We start from the raw sequence: 19706 nt of genomic DNA, 5'->3' as shown, positions 1-19706 counted from the left end.
CAGGCAACCTCCTCCCTCTGGAAATAAAGCACTGCCAGGTTCCTCAGGACTTTCTAGCCATGTTCCACGTGGCTGCAGGTGAGCACAGAAGGTGGCCCTGGCAGTGGCAGACATCCTGGAGGAAAGCACCTGGCGGTAGCAGCTACACAAAATTCTGGGTAAAATATTGCATTATGTAAACTTAAGCGTACTCTGCAATCATCTTCTGATCAGCTCATGGCTTCTTCTGAAAGGTGAATATACAAATTTGCTTTCCACTTTGCATTCACTGTCCAAGAAATACTGCTGACAGAGCAAAAAAAAATTACAGAGTGAAGATTTTATGGCCCATGCTCAATTGCATCCTCAAATTCAGTCCATCAACCAGGACTGAGTCAACACCCAGCACTGCCCGCCAACGTGTGCCTGAATAAGAGCTGATGCAATCTTGTTTTTACTTCTTGTTAAAGGAATGCAGTGGGTGGGTTTGTTTTTAACCAGCAGAAGCATTCACAGAAAAAGTAGATTGAGGATAAAAAAGATCTGAATTCTTAAGGCACCAACAGACTGCATCTACAGAAGGACGACTTCACAAGAGGATGACATCTGTCACACTGTCCCAGGTGACAAACAAGGGACAGATTTCAATGCTTGCTGACCAGTTTTACATGAGCAAAGAACAAACGTGTCATAGGTTGGACGCAAATTTCAAAACGCTCCCGTTCCATTTCACAGCCCATTGAAACTGCAGAGCTTGATTGTCAAACACTTCCACGTATGCTTAAAGGACTACTTACATGCTCAGAAATCAAGCTCATAACTGTAATTATGCAAATAGTCCCATTATGTACAGGCTTATGTGTTTTGATGGATGAGGACTCTAATGACCAGTTATAAAGCGCAGCCATCGCTCTGTTTTTATTTGCTTATCATTCAAATGCATGTAGCAATAAATGTTTAGTAACACACTAAAAAAAAAAAAAAAAAGAGCTTTCATTTTATATCTTCAATTAAAACTGCACACTGTGCTGGCACAACCATTAAAATTAACACTTTAATGACTTAAACGAAGCACCGTTAGGTAAAGCTGTTTAAAACATCAATTAAAAGCCTTCAGTTACAACAATGATCAGCCCCTTCGTTCTGCTCTGTGGACAAACTGTTTCAAGTTGAGCATCTCCAAATTTTAAGAAAATGGTGAAAGTATATATTCCAATTGGTGATCTCAGCTGACTCAGGTACATAACAGGCAGTACGGTGGTGCTGGTAGCCACAGGAAGAGGTTTGTAAGCCAGAAGTATTCTAAAACAGCCCAGTTGACACTCTTGCAAGAGAGCAGCATTCAGCACAGCTTTCACTGTTAGAAGTTGCAGCTGAAAGCAGATCCTTCATTAGCAGCAGCACAAGTGCAGTGCTGGCTGTCCCCACATAGCAGAGTGGGTAAGTGAGGAATGTTAAATTCAGCAAAATTAATTGTCCCTATCTTTTAACATAACATCAGGGAGGGGAAAAAAAAAAAAAGCAATCAATCTTTATTTTTTCCCCCATTGAGATGTATTCAGAATACTATACTACAGGTTTCTGTCTTGGATATATCTCTTTGTACTACATAAAATTAAATTAAATCACTCTCTGCTCTTGATATCAGCAGTGGACAAAGGCTCAAACTTCTCATCTCTGCAAGGAGCACAAGGCCACCAAAAGCAAAACCTTGTTTTCACAGGAAGATAGGGATGCCTAAGGCAATTCAAAATTCAAAGCATTAGGGGAAAAAAACAAATAATTAAGCATTTCCTTATTAACTAAACAAGATTTTTGCAGTATTGCGATGTGACCACTTCCAAAAAACCACACAAACCTGGAAATAACAGTCTAGGGGACTTCACTGATAATCACAGAGTTTCAAGCTGCATGAATTATTTTACTGCCCAAAGCCCCTTTGAAAACCAACAGTGACAGAGCATTACTACCTCCATCAAGTTACAAAACAGCTTATTTTAAGTACTACAGGACACTAAACTAGTGAGGGGGAAGAATAACCAGAAGGAGCAGTGTATCATCACAACAACGGACATTTTTTTCCTGTTGCTGCGTTCAAGCTCCCTGTATGCTCACCGTTTTATTGATCGTGGGGGTATGACTGGGATTTCATTCCCTCAACATGACTCAGGTGTGAGTCAAGGATCAGCACGACTTCAGCAAGCTCAGGTCAGCCTGGTAGCTAACGAAGTGTTGGTATCGTGCCTTCTCTCTCTTTACCACTACACAAACCAAACACACAGCCACGCACCCACACAGGTGTTTATTTTCCCTTTATGACCAGGCACCTAAAGGTATTGTATCTATATGAAAAGATCAGTTCACTGACACTTATTAAATGAACCAGCTGCCAGCACTACCTATGGAAGTGCTGAGTCAAAGAGTGCAGCACTACAAGGGGCGTCCTTCTAAACTATAAGCTAAGCCAAGGGAAAAAAAAATAATAATAACAACTCACAAAGGAAAAATAAAAAGGTGCAGGAAAGACAAAGCTTTGCATTTAATAGAAAAAACTGAGCAATAACTGATCGCCACAGTTCTCTCCAAGTCCAAAGCACAGAACCCCTAGGTTTTCATCAGTTCACAGAATAATTGCAGCTTGCTTCCTAAATCATCACAACCACTTCTCTATGCAGAACAGGCATACTTTGCAATCTTTAAGATAAGACTTATCTTAAGCACATCGATGCATTTTACAGCTGAGTGTATTTTTCTAAGCATCTTGAGAACTGCCACCGAAAGTTCTTTACTATGAGAGTGGTGAGGTGCTGGAACAGCTGCCCAGAGAGGCTGTGGATCCCCATCCATCCCTGGAGGTGTTCAAGGCCAGGTTGGATGGGGCTCTGGGCAGCCTGGGCTGCTATGAAATGTGGAGGTTGGTGGCCCTGCATGTGGTGGGGGTTTGGAGATCCATGATCCTTGAGGTCCCTTCCAACCCTGGCCATTCTGTGCTTCTGTGATTCTAAACAACACAGGTTTTGTTTCACAGTGAAGACAAATTCAGTGATGGTTTCTATCAAAAGATCAGTTGGGGGGAGGAAAGCAAAAAAAAAAAAAAAGAAAGAAAGAAAGAAACATGCACACAGTTATAAGGCCAGAATGAAGAAGAACAAGTGCACAGCAAAGACTTTCTCACTATGGTCCCAGTCCCTCAGAACAGCAGAGGATGCATCCCCATTCAGTGCCCACTGCCACAGCCCCTTTTTGTCTGATGGGTTCAAGTCAAGGCAAGAAAACGTAAGGAATTGGACTTATCAAGCAATCAACTCCTTCCTTAGGTCTAAAGGTTCAAGGAGCTTCCACGACTTAAAATTTAGCCTTAAAGAAGGATTTCTTTTTTCTGGAATACTGGGAGAAAAGATCACCAACCTCCGTTAGAGCACTTTGCAACTTCTCTATAGGAACTGCACAGAAAAAACACCAAGCTTTGCTTATTCTTTTAAAGCAATAGAAAGAGTTTCTCAAATCCCAAGTCCCCAGACAAGTTGGAGGACTGCATTAAGGAGGAGTCCCGAGTACATATTCTATGCCCAAAGTAACCAAGGCGACGTTTAATGAACCACACAGATTATGGTCTCAAAAACCACCAATCCAACACAATAGCAAGCCATGAAGGGCATGTCAGCAGAAGCACATGCACTGAGATAGACATTAAAAAGGTACAAGATTAGTGCAATTACAGCCCATTTTGCATGCCAGTTGGAAAAATACCCTAAATGCCTCATCTCCAAGCTGATGCATTAACACCAATACACTAATAGGACCAAAAGCACAGCACTGCTTTGCCTCACAGCATCCTTCTGCCTCTTGGCACAACACAGTCTGCATAAGCACTCAGTCCTCTCAAAGCACGCTAATATGAGAAGTGGTAGTTTTGCTAAGGACCTGAAAGTCACTTCTGATTTCATTTTGGGTAATAGATAAAAACAGATGGAAGTTTTATTAACTTACTTTTTAGTTTGAAGTTGGCAACGCTGAACAATCCTGTCATTAAGACTAAACAGAAATGACTGCTGCAATAACAAAACCAGCCTGTGATATACAAATAAAAACAAAGCAAATTCAACCTTTCATTCCACTCTGGGGCTTACACTGACACTGTATTTAAAATAAATTTAAGAATACAGTACCAAGAGCCTCTTTACAGTAGCAGGTAAGGAAACTGCAGCACTAAGTTTTGGATGCCGTTAGGTTGAACAAATGATATTTGCAAAGTTTTAAACAAAACGCATTCAGAGCAATATACCACAGGCTTCTGTCTTGGCTGTATCTCTTTGTACTATATAAAAGCAAAAATACCTGGTTTAGAAGTGCCATTTGTAAAGTCATTCATTTCAAACACTGCAGCTATTCTCAAAATTAAGCATAAAATTTCTTTGCCAAATACAGCATAACTTTATGAACTCTTTTTGTTTGATGAAGTAATAAATTTCTTTTATCTATGCAATCTGTACATGACTTTAATGTTAATTTTCATCTATTCTGTCACTGAGCAGAAAGCACATACCTTCTACACAAGCATTATCCCTGGCTGCAAATCTCATAAAGCCAGCCAAATTAAGCCTGGTCAGCAGCTGGATGAAACGATTTCCAGGAATGCCTAAAATCTACTTTTGGATTGTCCAAGTCTGCAATAATCATTCGTTCCAAGTCACAAGTGAACCCACGCCTCTGGCACAACATTCAGTGTAAAATAAAGCATAAAGCACGATCACGAGGAGACCAGCACATCAGTCACCAAAGGAACAACAGACGTCCCCATACAGGTCCCTAAGAAAAGACAAACCGTAGCCCATGGATGCATTTGAGCACTAAATTCATTTTAAATGATGGTCATAAAATATTGAACCTGTTGGAAAAGCCCTGCAGCCCAGCGCAGCCTGCTTTGTTTTCTCCTGATGATGAGCACAACCTGAGCAGCCTGGAATGCATCTCTCTGTTTAAATACTTTTCTGTGGTTTTAGCAGTAAGCACTTATTATTAGGGAAAAATAAACCACGGATACCAAGAAACATGTACTATTTGTTAAAAGTGACAGGAGTTATAGAAACCACACACACAAGAGAATTCTCATTAGAGAAACGCTATCATCTTCTGCTCCAGTTCCCTGTGGTCACATTAGGAATAATTTTTACATGCACGCCTACTTTATCAATATCATTTAAAGCACAGAACTAACTGGCCTGTCTGCCTGTATTTTCAGTCCTGAACCACAGAACAAAGCCACACAGAACAGCAAACATCCAAGCAAAGTGCAAGAGCCCTGCTGAGAACTGCTCAGCTCCCTCATCCAAACACTGCCCGTAAATTCCATACAGCTGATTTCCACTGCTCTTGTTTCAAAGAGATGCAAGAATAAATTACTAGGAAACATTTACATATTTATCTGAACTTAAAACATCACGTTAGGCTTCGGCTGAGCTCACACTTAAACAGCAAAAGGTTAAGGAAATAATTATCATGCACCAATTAGCAGAAAAGAGGAACAAAAATCAGGAAAGCTCTCTACACATGTAACCATTATAAGTACACATAAGCATCCAGTGCTGCACACCTTCAACGAATAATTCCTAAAATCAAAGTGATACTTGAAAAAAGCAAACAGCTCAATGCACAAAGAGGGCACTGCTGCAGCCCACTGCTACTCATCGTGCAAAAAGACTGCAGTGAGACGAGGACCTGGAACATCTGTCAGCACAGATCAGTGTTTTCACTTCCCTCTCCAGTTTGGACAACTGCACACCTAAAAAAGCAAGAAGGAAAGGTGGGCTCTGAATGACTGCCTCAGCTACAGCCAGCACTGACGCAAAAGAAAATAGTCTGCTCAGGTAACCAAGGTAAGACTCGTGTTAAACACAAATTTATACCCTGCTTGGATTGACCATTCATAGCGTAGGATAAAATATTTTCTTTTAATTCATTCTTTCCTCTCAGTGTTTTAATTGCAACATATTTGAGGATTGGGGATCTGATAAATGTTTATAGATATCTAAAGGGAGGTGGGAGGCAAACGGATGAGGCCAGGCTCTCCTTGGTGCTGTGTGGCAATAGGATGAGGAGTAATGGCCTAAAACTTGAACACAGGAAGTTCTGTACTAACATGCAGAAGTACTTCTTTATGGTAAGGGTGATGGAGCACTGGAACAGACTGCCCAGAGAGACTGTGGAGTCTCCTTCTACGGAGATATTCAAGACCTGTGTGGACACTGACCTGAGAGACCTGCTAAGAGAACTGCTTTGGCGGGGTTGGACTTGATGGCTTCTTGAGGTTCCTACCAATCCCTGCAGTTCCGTGATTCTGTGAGTCCACCAAGAGCGGAAGATGCCAACAAAATCTCTGTATGAGCTTTTAGCTACTCTGAGTACAAAGTACGTAGCTGAAGACCCACAACTCAAATTTAAATTGTTGATAATGCTTCCAATATATTATTTTGCTATAGAAATGGCCACTTATCTCCACGCTGTAAAGAAGCATTTTTTTTCTTTCCTCTAGATATTAAGCCACCAACTGCAAACACAAACACTAAGTGACAAAGGGGTAGGAAGCAGCTCCCTGCAGGGCCCCTGCTTTGACAACACCACCAGAAGCAGTGGCAGATGGGCACAGAAACGCTTCTCCCACCTCCAGGTCAAGATTTGGCTCTTCAGGACAGCCCTGTGCAACCAACTGTCCACAAAAACACTCCTGGTTTTGTCTCCTCAAAGCCTACACCTGCAGCCAGACCAGCAAAGCAACCCTAAATCCTTGTATAATTCAGGCAGTTTCCTTTTCATTAAACTTTTTATTTCTCAAGGCCTTGCATGCATCAATAAAAAAAGAGGGGCAGTTTAAATGCAAATTATTAAGTAACTGAAGAGCTGAGCAACAGTCGGGAACAGCTCATCAGCTTCCACAAGGACATAAATATTTGAATAGATGAAAAGTAATTCTTTCCAAGAACATAAGACTCTGGTCATTCATTCTCCCCCACACAGTGTCAGCCTGAAGGCTTCTCCCTTCACAGATACATTGGGAAGAAATAGAAAATAACAACAAAACAATCAGTATAGCCAACCCACAGGGAAAAGTTGTAACCATGTTTATAAAAACACTGCAGTGGAAGTTCTGCTTCATGTCGATAAACTATCAAGAAGCATTAAAAGGAGAAACAGAAATACTCAAAGTTGAGAATTAAGTACCTACCTCTTTTATGTGAAGCATCTTAATTTTCTGTGTAAGTCTTTTCAACTTCTTATCTTTCCAAACAGACTTATGTCACATACACTTACCTAGCTTTGTCAAAGTATGTTAAAAAAAATATATATATAAAATAGCCTGAAAGTGATAAAGCTGGATCTGCTGATCTGAACTGAATAACATCCCCAGCCAACAACTCACCTGCTATCTACATTAGTTTTCTGTGCAACTTCAGCACAGGGAATTCCAGTTGCAACCCCACTGGGCTGGCCAGCACAGCACTCATACTCCAGCTGTGGCCATGGGAGATCCCACCTCACCTCTTGGCTGCTTCAGCATCCCCTGGAGGCTGCATCACACCTGTCCTTCACAGTCACTCATGTCCCAGAGCTACGGACCAGAACAGCAGCCAGCACTCAGTGTGTGCATCCAGCAGGGCTATCTGACAGCCAGAAGGCAGACCTCACTCTCAGCCTTTCTGGTTGACACCCCCTGGCCACCACACTCCAAACTGATGGCCCCATCGAGCTGCCAGCTACAACACCAAGGTGCCCCTCCTGCCCTGCAGCTGCCAGCACCAAGCAGAGCATCCCACAAGCATTAATGCACTCTTCCTGAGAGGCACTGCTGTACATCTGTCTGCTCTACAGCTCACCTTGGTGCCCCTCAGTTCCACGAGGTCCTCATGATGTTCCTCACTGCTGGCAGAGTACTTAGCTCCCCAGCCCAGGCTGCTGATAGCAATGCAGAATGAAGCCTTGTAACAGCATGCCTGCTTTCCATGGTTACTGACATCCTCCCAGGGCTCCAACATGTTTGTCCAGCAGCAGTTTGCTTTGCAGAAGCCATACTCACTCCCTTTCAAAAACACCACCCAACAAAGCAACCGCATTATACACCTATTCTTTGTAATGGAAACACAAAGTTCTAGCTGCTCAAAGAATTGCAGTGCTTCAGTGGATACTCAAACATAATAAGAGCAATCTCGCAAGCTGCAAAAGTCAATACTAACAATTACATATTCTAAGAGCTGGGTAATTAGAGTCCCAAGGAGATGAAAGCAATGAATGAATAAGAAGTGAAAGGCTGTGGAGGCTGCTGAAAGGCACCCACAAGTACTCTTCTCCCTCAGCCTTGCACTGATCTGAGGCTGCCTCATCCACCTGCATGCTTACACCATCAGCTGCAGAGCGGGTGCACTCTGCCCAACTCTGCAGAAACCTGGGTGTGAAGCACAGACTGCAACGGACTCTGATATAGTGTGATTTCTGTCCCCTGTGCTAGGAAGTCTGTCATCCTTTCCCCCCAGCTGAACACAATGTATTTGATTTGGGGAGTACCTTTTGATTTAATAGTTTTCTTTAATGTATAACAATGTTAGAAGAATAATTTTCAAAGTCCATGTTTATTTGCATTCTGAAGCAGCCCTTACAAATGAGTCTCAGGAAATAAATCTTACATTCAATCCTCATAACCTGCAAACATCCTATCTGTAGCACACACAATTGCGACTCAAACTCAGCACAATTTCCATCCAAGGTAAAATGCCCTAAAAGAGAATGGAAAGGCATCTAACTCGAATAGCATCATATCCCTATTTTGTTATCTGATGTTAGTCTGAGTTCTCACTTGCAAACCAAAATATTCCAACTCATAGGCCTTACTTCCCACTGTCTATTTTTGCCATGCGCTCTGCATAATACCACGAGCCTGAGACCAGCTGTTAAGGACCAAATGTTGAACCAAGTGTTTTCCCACTCCACACTTGACAGCTTCCTCTTGCACAGGCACTGTGCTTTGCCACTGTTTTCTTTGCCTCCTGGCTGCTATATAAAATTCTTCTAATACACAGCAACTACACACCTGAGCAGGAAAAGTCATTATTCCCACATTCAACCTGAGTTCTTAGCTCCTTTCTGATCATCTTCTAACTGATTCAGCACAGCTGGGTCAAGAGGTGCAGCCTTTTATACCTTCTGTCAGGACTCGCAAGGAGAACTTCAAGGTGCAGCTCATCAAACGTGTTTACTACAGCCGCTAAACTTATCCAAAGTGAAAGAAATTCACTGAAAGAATGTGAGACTGGTTTTGACACACTGACCTCCGACTGCTCTAAATTACAGGGCTGGAGGATTTACCTATTAATGGTTCTGCAACATTAATAGCCCTTCCATTAAAGGTTGGAGACCACATTTCCAATTCCAGAAGCCAGCCAACTCTACCAGAAGCAGGCACCATATTAAAGGGAAAAGGTGGAACTGGAGGCAGAGTTTGCAGTCTGACTCACTCCTGATTTGCCACACAGAAGTACACACCAGAGCTTCAGATAATATGTTCCTGAACAGCCCAGGATGTAAATAAGTGCATAAGGATGCAACATCAGTATCTGAAAAACAATGACTTAAAAATACCTTAAAGATAAGGTTATTCACTATTAACTGATTCAAACCGAAAGTGATGTATTTGCAGCAATATAAGAAAACTTGTCTGAAACGCATTCTTTATGCAGTCACAAACACTTTGTTAGAAGCACTAAGAATAAATTAAGTTAGAGGTAAATACGTTTTTGGGCACAATTACAACAAACACTTTATAAACTGCCTAATTACAGCTGAGGACACAAAAGCCAAGCTGGAGAGCTGCATCCCACATACCTTCACTATGACGGTCTGATCGGAGATGCTGCTCATCATCTCGTTGATGGACTTGAAGAGCTGCAGCAAAGACTCCCTGAAGTCTGCTTCTCCTTTGTTTTCATAAAGTCTGGAAAACAATTGGGTATGTCATAAACAAAAAATGGAAATGCGTGGAAATCTGTTCCAGGGACCGATAAGTCCTCACATCACTTTATTTTCATTTACTTGAGTTCGCAGATGTTTACACATCATTACACTGCACCAAGAGATTTTCTTCACAGGAAACTAAAGAAGCAACCAGACTGGGCCAGGAGCAGCAGCAGATTATTTGTGCCACCAAGTCACCGTGAACCCCTGCATGGCAACCCAATTCCACATGCACAGGCAGCAGTGGGCTGGGCTCTCCCTTGCCACACCAGGACTAGCAGATGTCTGTGAGGACCAATGCCAAGAAGCTCTGTGATGTGGAAGCCAGGAAGCATCCCAGAAACTTGCCAGCAATCATTAAAATCTACCAGTGGCCCAAGGTAAGTGACCTTAAACTCCGTGAAGGAAAGGAAAACATATCAACCCTCAACCATCCATTTCCTCAAACTCCTCTTCGTGAGAGGACTAAATTTAAAATGTATTTCACTGCTAATTTCTGGATAGCTGACACAAAACTAGTCGTGTTTCCCACACAGTCAATATGGCTGCCTCAGAGGAATGACTAAAAGTTTGCAAGGTGCCTTCAGACAGAATTTCCACAGCTGATCAGAGCCCACAGCAACTCCTGTGCACGACTGAGCTGAAGAACCTCATCCCCTGGTGAACTCTGGTTCAGCACAGCAGTGGAACGTGTATTTTTGAAACTCTTTGGAGCGTTCTCCCCTTACTCACTCCATGTATGCCCATGCACCTCTGCTTGCCTCCAAGAACCCCCACCATCAGCCACCAGCTTTTGAAGCTGTCTGCGGTCACACGAGCTCTGTCCCTGAGCTCATTTTGCACCAAGGCTCATTAGAGCAGCATTCACCAACACTTCCCCTTTCCTGTTTAATTCTGCAAAACCCAGCAAGAAAGGAGCCCTGGGCATGGTGTGCAGCTCAGAAGGAGCACCACAGCCAGGCACTTTCTCTGTACAGTCTGAGGATGATTTCTTCACACTTGAAGATAAGCAAGCTGTACTAAGAGTTCATTATGAACTTCTCCTATTAGAAAAGGAGGAGGGGCATATCTTTTTAAAATACATATGGAAAGTGAGGTGGTGTTGCTGCTTTGCCCTGAAACTAATATAATTTTTAATACCGTGTTCATAACCCTTTGGGAGCCACAGGCACTATTAAATGCTACGTAACAAACACGCAGGAGATACAAATACTACAGAAAAATTATTAAGTCGTGCTATTTTCTTGTGCAAGCTTTTAATCCCCTTTCAGGTTAAAACTGGGGGCTATGCAGGACAAATTACGTGTTAACTCCCAATTTCAATTATGGATTCCAGTGTCCCCCTGAACATATTAGAGAGGTGTAGCACATACTAATATAAGGAGTAACCAAACTTGACAGCCCAATAAATCAAACCGCTTCAGACAAAAAGCTTTGCATTTCAGAATGGAAAGCATAATAAAAACAAACAAGTCAGAGTCTCAAATATGTTTCTATTGCCAGCTATTTAACATACCTCTCCTTAATACACCTGGTAATACACAACAGCGCAGCAGCCATGAGAAGAACAGTATTACACCATGGCAGCACTTCCACTACTGCCTTCAAAGTTTAAAGACTTTTCTACACTGAACATTACCACTGGAATAATACTGAGTAACCCAAATCATGATTTTTCTGAAGGTTACCCAATCTTTTGCCCTTACAGACACTGATATACTGCACAGCAGGACTTGCCATGCTTTAGTTAAATGAACCAAGCTTCTACACATTACCCAGTCCTGAAGCTTGTCTGATACTACATTCCCCAAATGCTATTTATACTGTCTATCATATTACTAACTTAAAGATACGCTTTTTTCAATAAAAGATCCTGCTTCCTTGCTGAAATTTCTCAATTAAATCCTACACTTCAACATTATCATCATTTCAATTGCACATCTCAGGCAGGATTTCAGTCCTACAGCAGAACAAACTGCGGTGTCATCCAGCATTCAGAAGCTTTTCCAATTAATCCCCAGTCATTGAGAATTACAGCTCTGCAATGCTGAAGTACTCTGAATTACTACTTAGCATGAGAAAACCCAACGGCCACTACTGAAGGGTCATACTGCCTCTAAATCCAATCTGCAGCAAGTTTTTTTTTTTTTTCCCCATTTTAAAATGATTTGTAGGTCCAGCAACAGTATAAATGACATTCAGTACTTTAATGGATATCACAGCAAGAATCTTAAATGAGCAAACTGCACTTCTGTCATTCACAGAAAGGTTGATGGAGCTGGTGACTTCACAGCTCTACATAAATCCCTTGCAATAAGTTTGGTTCAGTCCTTTCACTCTTTGTTACAGACTGCATCTTAATTAAGACGAACACATCAACTTGCTAGTAGCACTTTTCATATTTTGGGTAGAAAACAGAACACTGATGTCAAAATTAACTTAAAATAATTATTTGTACTTGACTTTATGGACAGACAGCATCATTGAGCAGTGGTGCACGTCAAGGCTTTTGAGGGAATCCAAGTGATCCTTTCTAGACAATCCTACCCACTGGAAGGACAGGGATTTCCCACAACCACCACACTTACTGATTGAACAGTATCCTGGACCGGACAATGAACTTGAAGATGTACTCCAAAGCTTTCATGGCTTTAAAGAGTTGGTCAGTGATACCACACTTCTCAGCATTATCCACGTACGTTTTTAAAACTTTAGTCAGCTTGCTGTTTCAAAACAGAAATACAGAGAAGTTATAAGCATGTTCACAGCAAAGAATTTCAATGCTGAGTGATTGAAAGAAAAACTGTGTTTCAAGTAGAGCCCTCCACGGTACAAAATTAATTATGCAACTAATAAATACACATTATGAACTTGCTTGTGCTGATTAAGTAGCTGCAACCTGTTCTTGGGTGAAAACACAAGACTGCATCACTCAATACACAAGCAATTGAGAATGTCTTGATAAGATTCCTGTTACTCTGGATATTCAAGGATGCTCCAGTTAACAGGTCAATATAAGGGTACAACTACCACTAATAGTAAAAAAAAATAAAATAAAATAAATTAAACACACATACTTTGTTAAAATTAAAGCACTCAAAATGGGAGTGTCTTGCTCCATTAAGGTCTTCCCTTTATGTAGCTTTGCCCGCCGATTTTGGACTAGTCTATGAAATGTATTTCTTAAAAATTCATAAGACAGCAGCTAAGAATGTGGAATAATGGAATTTCCAAGTGTGTCAAATTTGGAAGTAACACAATTTTAAAAATAGCACCGTTCTGACTACCTCATTATGAATGAATATAAACCACTTACATAAATGCAACTACAAGCAATTCTGTATTAAAATATCCTAGCTACAGCGCATGCTTCAACATGCACATTAAAAGTAAGTACAACCATTGAATCATAGAATTGCCTGGGTTGAAAAGGACCATAATGATCCTCTGGTTTCAACCCCCCTGCAATGGGGCAGAGTTGCCAACCACCAGACCAGGCTGCCCAGAGCCACTACACACAAACACTATTTACCACTACAGACAATAATGTTGCAGAGGCAGACATCTCGATACACACGCATTTCTTTTAATAGGAATTAACCATTTGAGAATTTCAGTAACTACTTGGATATTCTTAATGCAATCTCTCTTAACGTAGCCTGGTGCAATAAAAGCAGAGAGGCAACACGGATCTGTCACAAATCAAGCCAACATTGTTAGGTCTTCCCAACACCCAAAACTCAAACCTGCTTCTACATCTCTCCATTTAAAGGAGGGATAGATGCTTTCCCTGCCTACCAGCAGAAAGGCCATCTCCAGCTCCAGCAACAAAGGCAGGTGCTGCAGGATGCTCCATCCTTCGTGTGCATCCACCAAGGCAGCAGAAGTGGCAGCAGCTCAGCACAGTGAATGTAATATCAAAGCTGTGACTAAAGGCATAACTTCTTCACTATTTTAAATCAATACTCCTCAAACCTTTTCTGCTCACGTAACAGAGACTGTACAGCAGCAAAGCATACAGCATTTGCTTGGCTGAATTTTTTTCCTCCTAACACCAAGAAGATATCCATTATGTATTTTTCTCCTACAAGAACAGACTGAAGCAGCAACAGTGGACCTAACGGCCAAGAAATACCTAAGACAGCAAAATGTAATGGATCTTTGTTTCCTCTTCACTACTTCCTCCCCAAAATGACAGTAATACAGATCACATAGGAGAAGACACAAATTTAATGCACAAAACAACACATATTTGAAGAATCTTAAATAGATACTATTTCCTTTTCAAGTGTGACTGAGAAATGCTTACAAATATTTTCCTTACAAAATAACTTCTGAAATAGTCACTTATCCCCTCTTACAATACAACAAAGTCAAGACTTTCTCCTTACAAATACTTTATTGCTGCTGTTTTACAAGGGGAAGACAATATATATTCAGCCTTCCACACATCATATTCTATGGGCAAATTCCTAATTAAACAAATAACTAAATAACATTATCTGGAAAAAAAAAAAGTGCAAGTCATATCACATCCTCAATTCAAAAAAGGAGTTTTGAAGACTTACGTGTAGGCTAATGTAGCACTGAAATGTTTCTTAATGTATGTCTCCAGGACAGGATTAAAATGTTGAAATTTTCTGTCAGCAATCAGTCCAATGATAAATACCTGAACAATGAGAATAATTATTGCAACACACACAAAATTAATCCTGGACATTCGACCGCTATTTCAGACCACAGCAGTGGCATTAAAAACAAAGACAGACTTTGACTATTGATTATCCTCCCCATATACAAACACTTTTCCTTCCTGTGAATATTTCCTGCTCCAAACAAAGCTTTCTGACCCAGCCTTAACTTCTGCTGCTCATCCAACTCCGACACTTGGATCCTCTCCGGGAAGACAGCACGATGCCATGGTGCCATACCTTCCAATCGTACCCAACTGAAATTTCAAAGATTATAAAAAGTTTCCCTGCGTTTTTAACCAAAAATACTAATTAGTTCAAGGCTAATAACGACTGCATCAATAGAAAACTGCATTCTAATATTCACATCACTTTTTTATTCATAATTACAGTATCTACATTTTAGTCTACACAGGATGCAAACTTACCAAAGCATCAAACACCAAGGTGTCAAATGTCTCACTCTCTGAGTTCTCCATCATTATGTTAAAAAGTGCATCCAGAGTATCTTGGAGGAACTATAAATAAATACAGAAGCCACCGCTTTTAAGAGGAAAAATAAAAATCAGGTTTCACATGGGTTTATGCAGCTTTCATTTATGCAAGACGTTTTTGAAAGTTAGATGAGAAAGGGAAAATTTAACATGGTTTTTCTGCAAATTCTTTTTAGTTCATTACTGTAAATCCATATCACTCAAAAGTAGGGAAAAAATCATATGTGGTACTTGAAGAAAACATTTAATCTATTTACAGTAGACGAACAAAATGTATTCCAAAACTCAGTACCAACATACAGCCAACAGGGTCATGCATTTTCTGAAGACTGATATTTCATAGCACAAACCAGACAAGCAACTCAGGCTCATGCCAAACCAGTCACCCTGAGCAGTTTGAGCTGAGCAGTACGAGAAGTGCACAGCGTATGGCTTTTCACAGCTGCACAATTCCAAATGACAGCATACATGCAGGCGTGGGACACAGAGCACACAACCTCCTGCCCCAGCCCAAAACCTACAGGTCTATCCCTGTACAGAGGAAGTCTTCACTAGCCAGCTGGCTGGACACCCTGATCTGTGCAACACGAAAGTAAAAGCAGATTAGTGTCAGGGGATACAAGTTGAACAGAGTGATAAAAGCTGTTTTACACGTATTTAATTACAGCACTGCATCCCACTGACAGCAAGCACCACATTGGTAAGCCAGAGATAAATACAACCAGTTCTATCAGCACAGGTTTCTGCATCTGCTCATCCTCTTCCATCAGATGACAAAAGCAACGTGGGGTTCTCCAAGGCAGAACTGTCCAGCCCACCATTTGTTTTGGTTGAGAGAGAAGAGGTTTAACCCAACCAAGACTGTTCTTGCAAATTTGTCTCAAACAAAGTAAAAATGTTTTTTTTTTTTTTTTTTAATCTGGTAGACAAAGTACAGCAGGGAAGGAAAACATAAGCCAACACTGTGCAACTGCTTCCTGAGATTATAACCCCAAGGAGATACTACATGCCTTGTGAGAGCAATGGAAAAACACCTCAACTCCCACCATCCTCCCTTAGGGGCTTCTGTCTGTGCAAGGAGTTTCCTGGGCCCCAAGTGATTCACCTGGACTACCTGCTGAAGCCAGAGGTAAGTCTCAGGAGCTAATGTCAACCTAGAAGCTTGCTAAACACAAAAGAATATCCAAAATTTCAGCATTTAAGCACCAGCAGCTCAAGGAGAAAGTACAACATTGTTAGAAGTTTGCCTTGGTTTTAAAAGTACTATCAGGCCCAAAGCACTGCCTGCTTAGGTCTTAAGTCTCCAAAACAAAGGATGGTCAGAAGCCTGAGCCACAACTGGGCAATGCTTGGTTTCACACTGAAGCATCCTACATGGGATGGCATTGGTACAAGTTTTACATTTGTGTACAAGGACTTCACATAGCAGCACGAGGGATGCACAATCAGTGCTGCTGCTATCAACAAGGAAACAATTTTCAGGCAGGGAGACAGCCTATACAAAGACTTTTTGAACCTAACTGTAACAAATAAAGCAAATCAGTGGTCTACAAAATAATGAAAAAAGTGTGAAGAGCAGCACAAAGCACTCGCTCTTCCATTCTAGGTGTAAATCAAGTTGTGCCCCAATTCCCACATACAAGGAAGATGTGAATAAGGCTTTGTACAAGTCCTACAGCAGTGCAGGGAGATGGAGTGCCAGAAAACTAATATTGCTGTTACTGGAACCTCATTTGCACAGTGTTCTGATGCTTCTAAAATCACCAGTCTCCATCAGGCTCTGATCTGTTGTGCGCTAGCTGATGTTGTTTGGAGAAGAATGAAAATTACAAATGACAGCACTGTGACAACACTCGTCAGAACCAAGTGCCAGGGTCAAGTTTTGAGCCTTCCAATGATCCATAATAAGACAGCAATAAGGAAAACCTTCCCAAAAAACAGATCGCATCTGAGATCCTATTCTCACCACGCTCAATAAAGAACAATATCAGCAGCCTCACATATTTTATGTCGCTTTAAGATAGGCATTCTTTAATATTTCTATTAAAAGCATTAAAATCCAAATGAAGCTAAAACACTCCAGGCCCTTAAGGGTCATCTGTCCCCAGTACAGTACATCTTCTGACACTTTATTATATTCGATTTAGTAGAACACATTCAATAAAGTCTCAGCCTACTCTTTTCCATAAATAAATCTGTCTTTATGTAGGTCTGTGCAATCACTCAGTGGCCTTGGCAAATATAAATAACTTGGCTCAGTATTTTCAGGAGAAAGAATTTCACATCCGTCTATTAAAAATATATTAAATAACATAATGTGATGATTTAAGATCTTGCAAAGAAAAACAACCTTTGCCTTACTGTGTCCATATATAAAATTCATAGAAGTAACTAGAGGACACCATGAAAGATTTCTTCATTAATATAAATTTGCACGTTATGTCTGTTTTTACCAGTACTTAACGTCTGAAATGTTCTTAGAGGGAAAGAAGATTGGCATCCTGAAGGCTAAGAGACACCTGGCTACAAATTAATGTGTACATATGTGTGGTAGGGTTAGGGAAAGAAAAAAAGAAAAGAACACCAAATAAACATTTGTGAAATTATCTCGTTACCTTAACAACTTCACCACCATCAACTTTCATCAATTGCTTCAAATTCTGCTGCAACAGGTTCGTATTAGATCTCCACTTCAGAAGTCCCAAGAGATCAACTAGAGATTAAAAAAAGAAGTTCTATTATTATATCATGTGGGATATTTACGTTCACACACACACTGTGTTCAGAACAAACAGGTTCATTGCCATAGGTCAGCCATTTTCACTGGACAATAACACGTGCTTAACATACCTCTGACACTGCAGAAAACTAGTAGAGTATCTTTGTCCTGAAATAATTGTGAAAGGCTTTAAATAAAAGCAGACTGATTTTGAAATGTCATCAGTGAAATCTGGGCCAAGGAAGTCCGATCCCTCATTTCTCATTTGCTGTATACAACAGTTGTGTGTTTAAAAAAAGATGCCAACATATAATTAGTCATCCACCAACACAGCGATATCCACGGGGCTGTGATTCTCCCAGCGTGAGCATTTCTAGCTTCTCTGCTCTCTCTAAATACCATGAAAGCAAGCTATGACAGCACAAGCCAAACAGTAGCAAACTAAGTTAATTCAGGGGGAAAGCTGTCTGCTTAGTAACTCGTAACACCCAAACTAGTCAGCTGCTTTCCAGTGGTGGACTGGGGCATGGGTTGGATCATGAGGAGAATCAACTGCAAGCAGTCTTGTCCCCAAATTCTACATCCCACTGTTAAAATGGTGTCAGTCCGTCTTTTGCTGATAACTAGAAAACACAGCAGGCGTGCCCTCTTTTTTTCTAGTCATGAAGAACCACAGCAGCATTTTTCAGTGAGACAACTCACAATCACATTCCATCTACAAAACAACAAGCCATTAGCAACCACACTGCAGCACCAGTAAGCTATACCCATTTCTGCATTTTTATTTATTTTTTTTTTTAAGATGCAACATGGAGCTGCAAACAAATCCAGAAGTCCAAGCTCATCACCCCCATGCTTTATTCAACCCCTCAAAGCAACCAATAGAACATTTGCAAAGACGTGCATCTGTAGAGTCAAATGTGCAAATAACACAGAGACCCAGAGCAGCTGCTAGATGTTCCCCAAATCTTTCACTCTATGGTAGTATGGTTAGGGTAGTAAGGTTAGTGGGTGGACCCAATGATCTTTAAAGGGTTTTTTCAACCTGAGTGATTCTGTGATTTTATGGAAGGAATAAAACTCTCCAGTGCAGTTTTTGTTGGAGTAACTTCCCCTCTTAGCAGACTAAAACAAGCTTCTCTGTCTTTGGGGAGCATTCAAAGCTGAAGTGGTGTAGTACAACAGCCATAGTCCTTCATATTTTTATTTTTAATGTATTCTATGGGAAGTCTACAGGTCAAAACTAAAGTCTCAAGAACTCAGCATCAACAGAAAAAGTGCTTCTGAAAGAAAGTTGAAGATGTCTCTACAAGTTAACCAAAGCACTTCATGAATACATTTATATCAGCTTTCTAACACTCAATTGGGTTTCAGTCGGACTTCTAAAAAGGCACCAGCTTGACAAAAGAAATGAGCTGGACAAAAGCCAGCCCTCATGTTTGGAATAGAGTTGTGCAGTGCCCCAAGAAAACAAACCCATGTGCACTTTCAGTGTGATGGCATAGCAAATGCATAATGAATATACATGTGTGAACTGAAAATGTCAATGTAGTCCAACAATGAGAAAGAGAAAAATAAGTTACAGTGTACAGAAAGAATGTGCCTTCACTCTGTGACTGCAAGCATCAGCCCCAGCAAAGCACCAGTCAACCACTTCATCCTACTCTCTCAGCAAGCACAGGCATAAAATAATACAGTAAGTAGAACAGGGTAAGAATGTGAACTGCATTTATCCCACAGAAAATAGTAATTACTATACCTTCTCTAGATCAAGTGAAGTGTATAGGATCAGGAAACATCGAGGCAGAAGACTGAGGATTTTCG

General features: G+C 40.9%; 1 protein-coding gene across 2 annotated transcripts in view; it reads right to left on the bottom strand.

The window, feature by feature from the left end:
* Positions 1–19706, bottom strand: part of DOCK1 (dedicator of cytokinesis 1) — a 274016-nt gene that overhangs the window by 203023 nt on the left and 51287 nt on the right. For both annotated transcript variants that reach the window (XM_085229833.1, XM_085229834.1), the window contains exons 19-23: positions 17779–17876; positions 15098–15187; positions 14547–14647; positions 12567–12701; positions 9850–9958 (exon numbers count right to left, since the gene is read on the bottom strand). In XM_085229833.1, coding sequence (XP_085085959.1) covers positions 9850–9958; positions 12567–12701; positions 14547–14647; positions 15098–15187; positions 17779–17876 — 533 coding nt within the window. The remainder of the gene's footprint in view (positions 1–9849; positions 9959–12566; positions 12702–14546; positions 14648–15097; positions 15188–17778; positions 17877–19706) is intronic.

The sequence above is a fragment of the Meleagris gallopavo genome, chromosome 8, assembly GCF_905368555.1.
Source record: "Meleagris gallopavo chromosome 8, MGAL_WU_HG_1.1, whole genome shotgun sequence".
Lineage (NCBI taxonomy): Eukaryota > Metazoa > Chordata > Aves > Galliformes > Phasianidae > Meleagris > Meleagris gallopavo.
The sequence above is the reverse complement of the archived record's forward strand: the minus strand, read 5'-3'. Positions and strand labels throughout refer to the sequence as shown.